This window comes from Heptranchias perlo, chromosome 13, assembly GCF_035084215.1.
Source record: "Heptranchias perlo isolate sHepPer1 chromosome 13, sHepPer1.hap1, whole genome shotgun sequence".
Classification (NCBI taxonomy): domain Eukaryota; kingdom Metazoa; phylum Chordata; class Chondrichthyes; order Hexanchiformes; family Hexanchidae; genus Heptranchias; species Heptranchias perlo.
Window position 1 is genome coordinate 44,276,523 of NC_090337.1, and position 9,556 is coordinate 44,286,078.

Consider the following 9,556-nt stretch of genomic DNA (forward strand, 5'->3'; position numbering starts at 1 on the left):
CCAGAACACACCAAGGAATGTTTACCCAAGGTCGAAGCTGACATTGTTTATCCTAACTAGTTCACTTTGGATGATTAAGGGAGGAGCAGTGGATATCTCCAAGATTACCCCAGCACAAAAGGGAGTGAGGGATGAGTTGATCAGGACTTGTGAAGACCCCCGTGCAGTCTCAATATCTGGGACTTATGTGTTGACTGATAAGGGTCCTCCTCAGAAATGTGAGATGTTTAATGTCATGGGACAACCCAAGGTAGCCCCTGACAAGTGAGTGGCAGACTATACCACCCAATGAAACCCACTGTAGTTACGTAAACATGTACCCTCACCTTTCACAGCAGGTGGGTGTTGCTTATTGAAAGGTATAAACATACTTGTAGTGCTGATGTTCCTTTGAGAGTTAGGTGCGTGCTTGAGGAAGCTTACCACTCTCCCTTTGTGCACAAGGTTTTCAAATAAACTTTAACTTTGTCAGCAGTTCCGTCTCCGTTTGGTATTGCTCCAAAAATTTGAGACTAACAACTTACTTGGGGTGTGAGCAACACACATTAACAAGCTTGCTCGGCATTTCTGAGGGCATTAAGAGTCAACCATGTAGTGTTGGACTAGGATCAAATGTAAGCCAGAATGGGTAGGGGTGGCAATCTCCCTTCCCTGAACCTGTCAGGGTTTTATGACAATCCAGCAGCTTTCAGCATCATTTATCCCCTGGTGCCAGTCCATAAGTTACCAGACTTGTTGAATTTAATTTCAGAACTTTGCTATGGTGGGATTTGAACTCAACCTCTGGATTGATAATCCAATACCATAACCACAACACTAATGTACCCCCAATATACCTCAATACATAATATTTCAATGATGCTTTTTCCTTCATGTATAAAGTATGTATGATATCAAGGTATTAAATATACTATAGCTTGTAGGACTTCGAAGTAAAGTTATAACCTGTACCTTGATACATGCCACATCTATTTCCAAATTAGTTTCATTATTTCACTTTTTTTTGTAGAATATATAGGTTTTCCTCCTGTGCTTTCCATTAACTGCTTTGCAGAAATAAGTAACTCAGATGAGATCATGACATTTTATTGCAGCTTATAATCTAATTTGCAATTGGGAGACAAATGAACATACAATTATCTCCTGTCTAACACTTAACACACAAATTAAACACTAAACAAAGCAAAACTGTCTTCCTGGGTCGGTTTTTAAATGTCATAGCTCAATCCTCAATCCCCCCCCCCCCCCCCGGCAACCTCCTCCCCCTCCTGGCTTTAGCCATGCCACAACTGAATTGGTTTAGGAGCATTTAATGGCATCATGGCTCTAATATATAACTGAGTAAAAAAGCAAACCGCATAAACATGTAGAGTTCTAAGAATTTTTACTCACCCAGTTTATACCGAGAAGGGTGAAAGCATTCTTAGGTGGGCCAAAAATCAATTAAAAAATTTTTTTTTTTTTTTTTTTGAGTACAGATAGGAACACGATAGCCATGTTTTGTAGCCACTGTTTCTCATCATTACCCTCAATACAAACAGGGAGGCTTTACCACCGGAAAGATAAAACTATAAAATGTACAGAATTACTCCAATAATGAAATATAGACCTTGAAATTCGTAAGGACGTCTCAGGAGTGGGAAAAGATGGAGGGAAGGAGGTGAGGCGGGGTGGAGCAGAGCTTACGCCCACCCACTGTGGAGGACCCTGACCCCATCAGAAATCCTAGGGTCAGGCAACTTAATAAATCTTGGACAGGCAGAACTGGGGTTCCCACTTGAGGGTAGGGATGGAATCCTGCTGCAGTGCTGTGCCACAGCACGAGATAGCCTTGAAGAAGAAAAAAAAAATGTAAAAACTGATCCTAGCTTCTTCTGCCAGTGGAGGCACTGCAATCAATTGCTGCAAAGCCAACTTAGGAATTTCAGAAATCCCCCTCCCCTGGCACTAGCAAAGGCGGAATGTGAGGGACTCAGACATTCCTGGCATTCAGCATTGCTAACAATGTCAATGAGGGAAATACACTGCATGACTTATTTCTCCCGTTTACATTGGATTATAATACACCTGTTTTACAATAGACCCACTTCCAAAAGTGTCAAAATTTGCAATGGGGCCAGAAAGAGGCAGAACCCTTCCAGGTAAATTCCAGCTCTCCTCCCCGCTCCCCGCTCCCCGGAGATTGTACGGTGAAAATGCTCTCCCCAACCCCTAGAATATCGGGACCATAAAATGAATGAAAACTGAAGAATACAGGCAATTTCAATTGCGTTCTTTCGGTTGTGCTCAGAATGTTTAAACACAGAAAACTCTTCAAACTGTTAACAAAGTGTTAAAATTGTCCCCAAAACAAAAAAATTTAAGCTGTTTCAGGCAGACATTTTAATACTCCTATGTATTTCACTTATTAAAGCATGTACACTTCATTTTAAAATTTTCTTATAAGATGGTTTATTCAGACTCAGCAACCACTGCTGCATCCAAATAACAGATTTAATGAGCTGTTCCATTCATACAAAAGTACAATCTAAGTCAACACTAATACATAACTATTAAATGTTGGCAAAATATCTGAAGTACTTAATGTACATGAGTGTCACAGAATTCAAGGTACAGATAACATAGGAATCATACAATAAATATTCACAGTACCAGGTGCACTCTAATAAGTTCCTCTAAAATTAGTAAGTGCTATAATGTTTATGATTTTCAACCATTCCATACTTACACTCATAACTTGGGTCTGCAAGGCAGCCGGGTTATCATAGCAGAAATAGCTACCTGAAAAGAGAGAAAAAAAGTTGAAGTATACACAAAACTAAAACATAGCTGGGGTTGCTGGCTGGCCAGCCAACCGACTGCTGTAAAATGAAAGCATGCAATGTACACCTCTATCAATATTCTGAGTTCCTAAACTCAGCTAGACATTCAGGGAGGCATGGGAATTCAAACAAACATCAGTGAGATCATCATCTCATACATTCTGATGCCCAGCAAGAGGGGCCTGGGAGAAGCCTTCCTGCACTTTCATTTGCTGACAAAATCAACACAGGATCCAACTTCCTGTACTGCCCCGAGGAAAAAAAAATCGCCGTTCCTTCATCCTCGCTGGGTCAAAATCCTGGAACTCCCTACCTAACAGCACTGTGGGAGAACCTTCACCACATGGACTGCAGCGGTTCAAAAAGGCGACTCACCACCACCTTCTCAAGGGCAATTAGGGATGGGCAATAAATGCCGGCCTCGCCAGCGACGCCCACATCTCATTAACGAATAAAAAAAATACAAATGTGTGCCGTTCTGCACATGAACAACAGCTCCAGATAGTTCTCACACTCCTAACATTTAGTGCAAATGTGAGGTTACCCAGCAAAGTATAGAAAGGTATATGGCTCACCACCTCCAGCCCCATGGCTGAATATCTCTGTTCTGAACACTAGGCTTCACTATTATTTAGAGATTGTGAGATTGCTAATGCCTCTGCTACTTCCCCCATCCCCTTGCCCACTAAGCCACACTACCTACATGCTCCCTCCTACTCTAGCCCAAACCTAGGTCTTCCTCTAGTTTCTCTCCATCTTCCCTCATGCCCACTTTAAGCTCATCTTGTCCACAAGACACACCTCCTGCTCCTTTGAGCCCATTCCCAATAAACTACTGACTACCCAACTTCCCTTCCTGGCCCCCAGTAGAGCTGACATTGTAAATGGTTCCCTCTCCTCAGGTACCGTCTTCCTCCCTCCCTTTCAAACAGCCATCATCACACTTCTGTTCAAAAAAATCCATCCTCAACCCGTCCTTGCAAACTACCACCCCATCGCCAACTTTCCTTTCCTCTCCAAAGTCCTTGAACATGTTGATGCCTTCCAAATACATGCCCATCTTTCACGTAACTCTATTTGAATCTCTCCAACCAGGTTTCCATCCCTGCCACAGCACCAAAATGGCCTTAACCAAAGACACAAATGACATCTTCTGTGATTGTGACCATGGTGCAATATCCTTCCTCACTGCAATTTCCTTCAGTTAAGCATTGAAAAGACTGAAGCCACAAAGCAAATGGCATGTTGGAGTACATGAGTAAGGAAGTCTTACTACAGTTGTACAGGGCTTTAGTGAGACCTCACCTGGAGTACTGCGTACAGTTTTGGTCTCCATATCTGAGGAAGGATATACTTGCCTTGGAGGCGGTGCAACGAAGGTTCACTAGATTAGTTCCTGGGATGAGAGGGTTGTCCTATGAAGAGAGGTTGAGTAGAATGGGCCTATACTGTCTGGAGTTCAGAAGAATGAGAGGTGATCTCATTGAAACATAAGATTATGAGGGGGCTTGACAGGGTAGGTGCTGAGAGATTATTTCCCCTGTCTAAAACTGGGGGGCATAGACCCAGGATATGAGGTCGGCCGTTCAAGACTGAGGAGGAATTTCTTCACGCAGAGGGTTGTGAATCTTTGGAATTCTCTACCCCAGACGGCTGTGGATGCTGAGTCATTGAATATATTCATGGCTGAGATCAATAGATTTTTGAACTCTCGGGGAATCAAGGGATATGGGGATCGGGCGGGAAAGTGGAGTTGATGGCGAAGATCAGCCATGATCTGATTGAATGGCGGAGCAGGCTCGGGGGGCCGTATGACCTACTCCTGCTCCTATTTCTTATGTTCTTAAACTCCATGCCTTAATCACCGATTCCATTCCCCTTCCCAATAGTTCAGGCTGAACTTAATTTTTAAAATTGCTCACCTCCAGCCATTTAAGCAACAAGCCCCAGCAAAGCTTTGTTTTTTTTAAATCCCCACAGCAGTTTATTTCCAGCCAACTTGACTCAATTTTTTTAAACTGCTACTATCACCTCACTCCCATTCTAGACTTCTGTCCCAGTCACTTCCCCAACTGCCTACTAATCCTAATAACCAACTGCCAAAAGCCATGTCTTGATTGTTGATTGGAATTCCTAGAAGGCTGTCTTGATCACAAATCCTGTCAACGGGAGAGTACCAAAGGGAGTTGTTGACAGCTCCTTGCCAGGCAGAGAAATTTGCACACATGTTATTTGACACCAGAGAAAAAGGTTCTAGTGCTGGAGGGGGTTACAGAAATAGGAAGGGGTGATTTTTTTTTAAGCAAATTTTTAAATTCAAATTCATATCATCCAATAATATGAATTAAGCAACTTTAAATTATCAACGGCCCATAAAGTTCACAGGGAGTAAGGGATCACTCACAGGAGTAGCCCGGAGCATAACAAGTATCTGGTCAAGACCTAAAAATGTATACGGAAATGTTTCAAAAATTCCAATGGTTAAAAGTAGAAAAAGAGGATAAACTAGAAAGGACAACACTGCACTCATGTTGACCTACATAGAATTCTCAGAAATTACACAGATTTTGAGCAGACTGACACAAGCAGCAACCTTTTGTTTTAAACAGCAACCATGCAATTGGACATATTGACTAGTTTATCTTTAGCCTCCAAGTCGAGTTATGCTATTATAGAAGTAGTAATAAAAGAGTATCCATATAAAATGAACCATTGCAATACATTAGCATCATCCAGCACCTTCCATGTGGAAAGCAGATTGGACAAACTACAAAATTATCAACGAGTGGTTACCAATGATTGACCTTAAATCACATCCATACATGCATACAGGAAAGCAATGTTTCTTTATTTTGCAGAATGTCATCTTCCTGTATACAAAAAGATTACTTCTACGAAGTCTTTCCTCACATAGGACAAATGTTTGGTGCATCAGAAAGTATTTCAGTAAGTCTGACTCACACCTAAAATAGATATTTGCTTGTGATTTTTTTAAAAATCACTTGACTGGCTACATCCCCTGTTTGACACACTACAAAATGTTATCAAACTCAGCTATGCCTGCCTCTCTCAGCTGTTACTATAAATGTTATTTCACAAGCAAGATCGATAACACACTCCCTTCCCCAAATCTTACGACTTTGCATTTGTTCACATTAACAACAGCTCCCACTTGTCAGCCCAGCTCCCCAGTTGACCCAGGTCCTCCTGTGTTCATTCAGCCTGCTCCCTGTTAATTGCAAGCCATTCCTATTTGCTATCATCTGCAAACTTAGAGAGTTTTGTCGCTCTCCCCACTTGCAAGTCATTTATTTACAGAGTAAACAGAAAAGACTCCAGCAGTGATCCCCGAGGTACCCTGCTAGTTACCTCCTTCTATATCAATCCAACTCCATGTGCCATCACGCTTAGCTTCCTGTTTTTGAATTTTTTTAATCCATTTCAGAAACAGTCTACCTATGTCATGTCCTCCAACCTTATGGACCAGTCTCCTATGTGGCACTGTATCAAAAAGTTTTATTTAAATCAAAATAAACAACATCCACTGAGTTTCTCCGGACCACAAGAGATTCATACACATGATCTCCATTTCATAAAATCATGCTGGTTCCTTCTTATAGTTCCATATTTCTCCAAATGGTTCATCTTTCATTTCTTTACGACACAATCCAAAGCATTTTGTTGTTGTTGTTAAGGTTTCCTCTGTGAGCACAGATGTAAAGAATTCATTTAGAATACTTGCTATTCCCTGATGATTGGATATAATGACCTGTTTGAAGTCCTTTTGAGGACTCACTGCTTCCACACTGTCTGCTTTATATTCCCAGCAATTCAGATCTGGTTATCTATTTTGGTTCTCCTGCCCAGTTTCTTCACCTCCCTAACTTTATTCCAGGAGTCGCACAACACCAGGTTATAGTCCAACAGCTTTATTTGAAATCACAAGCTTCAGGTGACGAAGGAGCAAAGCTCCGAAAGCTTGTGATTTCAAATAAAGCTGTTGGACTATAACCTGGTGTTGTGCGACTCCTTACATTTGTCCACCCCAGTCCATCACCGGCATCTCCACATCATAACTTTATTCCAACACTCATCCTTGTCCTCTGGTCAACACACAGCCTTATATTAAACAAAAACTCTTCTTTTTGACCTTACCACTGCAGTACTTCTCTTGTTGCCTGTACTGTCCTCCTTTTTTCACTGTTACACTTAGCAAGTGGTACATACCACATAATAGACTTGTCAGCAAAATTGAAGCCCATGGGATTAAAGGGGCAGTGGCTGCATGGATACGTAATTGGCTACAGAACAGAAAACAGAGAGTAATGGTGAAGGATGTTTTACAGACTGGAACCATGCAGTGGTGTCCCGCAGGGGTCGGTGTTGGGACTACTGCTCTTTTTGATAGATATTAACGACCTGGACTTGGGTATACAGGGCATAATTTTAAAGTTTGTAGATAAAGGGCATAATTTAAAGTTTGCAGATAGCACAAAAATCAGAAATGTAGTAAACAGTGAGGAGGATAGTAACAGACTTCAAGAGGATAGAAGGACAGACTGGTGAAATGGGCAGACAACATCCACTGATGAAATTTAACACAGCGAAGTGTGAGGTGATTCATTTTGGTAGGAAGAAAGAAGAAAGGCAATATAAATTAAATGGTAAATTGTAAAGGGGGTGCAGGAACAAAGACACCTGTAGGTGACAAAAGAACCAGAGGCCACGTGAAGGAAAAAAAACTTTACGTAACAATCTGGTGGAAAGCAGATTCAATAATAACTTTCAAAAGGGAATTGGATAAATACTTGAACGGGGAAAATTTGCAGGGCTATGGAGAAAGAGCAGGGAAGTAGGACTAATTGGATAGCTCTTTCAATGAGCCAGCACAAGCACGATGGGCCGAATGGCCTTCTTCTGAACTGTACCATTCTACAATTCTATACTTTGTATTCTGGAATATGCTCCATTTTCCCTCTGCATACCTCCCTTCGAAAAGTCTGATCTAGTCTACCCTCACCCCCTTGAGCTCATTGCTAATTAAAATTAGTGACAATTACTGACATCTTTGGAATAACAGAAACTATCACACATACATGTTTGAACTCAACAGAAGATCAGCTTGGTTTCTAACAGCAAGACAAAGACAAAGCAAAATGGGACCATGGCAGATCTGATTCTTACAATCCTTTATTCCAGTTGTCCAATCTGCAATAAGTGCTGCTTCTCCAGAGTACAAAACCACGATGGTGTCAAAAAAAAAGCTGACACGTCGCTGAACGATTAAACAAATCAAGTGTGTTCTACCCCAATGTGCACATGTGAGGAAAACAGTCACTTGCGCAAGGTACCAACTTTAATAGAAAGTTTCGTGCGACATAAACAACCGCACACTTCAGAATCAGAGGAAGTTACACAAAAGTCACAAGACAGACCACACCTTATTTGCATCTGCAGCATTCACAAGTTAGGTGAACTCACTTAACCACTTTCTGTAAATTCCTCAAGCAATTATCTTCGAACTGTAACTAGTTTTAGGCATCCTAAGAGAACACGAAACACCTGGACAGCGACGGTACATAAAACAGGAGTGGGGCCGGTTACAACACGAAGCAGCAACCGGCGACAGAAACTTCAAAAACCGCTTCCCCATGAACACAAATACCGCACTGAATCTTAAATTAATACCCGGGGCTTCTCATCAACGGGGGCTGCGGCCAGTGGACCGGACGCCGCGGTTAATTTCGATCCTCGGGTTAAATTTGCTGCCTCGGTTCAAAGAGTCAGGGGCCCAGGACCGGACTCACCGAAGCCCAAGAAACACATGAGGCTGAGCACCACGAAACGGTGGGGCCCTCTCCGGGGGTCGCAGAGAGCCGAGGCGCAGCTCCCACCACAGCCTTGGCCCGGCCTGTCGTCCGGCTGCCGGACTCGGTCCCCGTCTTCCCCAGTCAGTAAAGCGTCTCTCTCTGCCATCCTGTCTCGGCCGCCCGCTTCTCACACCATCCGGCTCACGTCAGCCTGGCCCACACTTCCTGGAGACAGGACAGGAACTTCCTGGAGACGGGTGATAGGGAGCAACAGACCCTGAACCGCATCAGGCCTGCAACAAAACAAAACCAGTCAGCAACAGGACAAGAGTCACGGGCTGTGGTTTAAAAATCATTTTACTATTCATCAGTCTCAAAATAAACACATGGGTTTGGAAGTCATGTAATCACATAAATGTCACATTATTCACATTCCACTGATGTTGACTGTTCCACTGATAGAGGAAACATCAAATATAAGAAAGCAAAATCTACTTCTCTGGCTACGATTAAAAATGACAATAAATCATAAAGAATTTGCTTTTCCAGTTTCTGATGCAAGGTCTTCCATCCTTGCATCAGAAACTGGTAACTACCCTTCCATTTTACAACCTAGATTTAAGAAGAATAATGCTCACACAGAGACAACTTTGTCATTTTTACTGTCAGAGCTTATCGATCATTTTTTTATTTGTTCTTGGGCTGTGAACGATGCTGGCTGGGCCACATTTATTGCCCACCCCGAGTTGCCCTGAGAAAGCAGTGGTGGTGGTGAGCCTTGTGGATAGCACGTTTCAGGATGTGGCCACCCTGCAGATTAAGAGAGTGCAGGCAGGGAGGGACTGGGTGACCGCCAGACAGACAAGGAGGACCAGGCAGGTAGTGCAGGAGTCCCCTGAGGGCAACTCACTCTCCAACCAGTAT

General features: G+C 42.7%; 1 protein-coding gene across 4 annotated transcripts in view; it reads right to left on the reverse strand.

Annotated features, from left to right (window-relative positions):
* The window catches only part of mfsd1 (major facilitator superfamily domain containing 1), a 52,497-nt gene extending 43,633 nt beyond the window's left edge, over positions 1–8,864 (reverse strand). For 2 of the 4 annotated variants that reach the window (XM_067995391.1, XM_067995389.1), the window contains exons 1-2: positions 8,630–8,863; positions 2,729–2,781 (exon numbers count right to left, since the gene is read on the reverse strand). In XM_067995391.1, the coding sequence (XP_067851492.1) occupies positions 2,729–2,781; positions 8,630–8,798 (222 nt within the window). In that variant the 5' untranslated portion in view covers positions 8,799–8,863. Of the gene's footprint in view, positions 1–2,728; positions 2,782–8,629 lie in introns of all 4 variants that reach the window. The other 2 variants (XM_067995390.1, XM_067995392.1) reach the window with 1 other exon arrangement.
* Between the last annotated feature and the right edge of the window lie 692 nt (positions 8,865–9,556).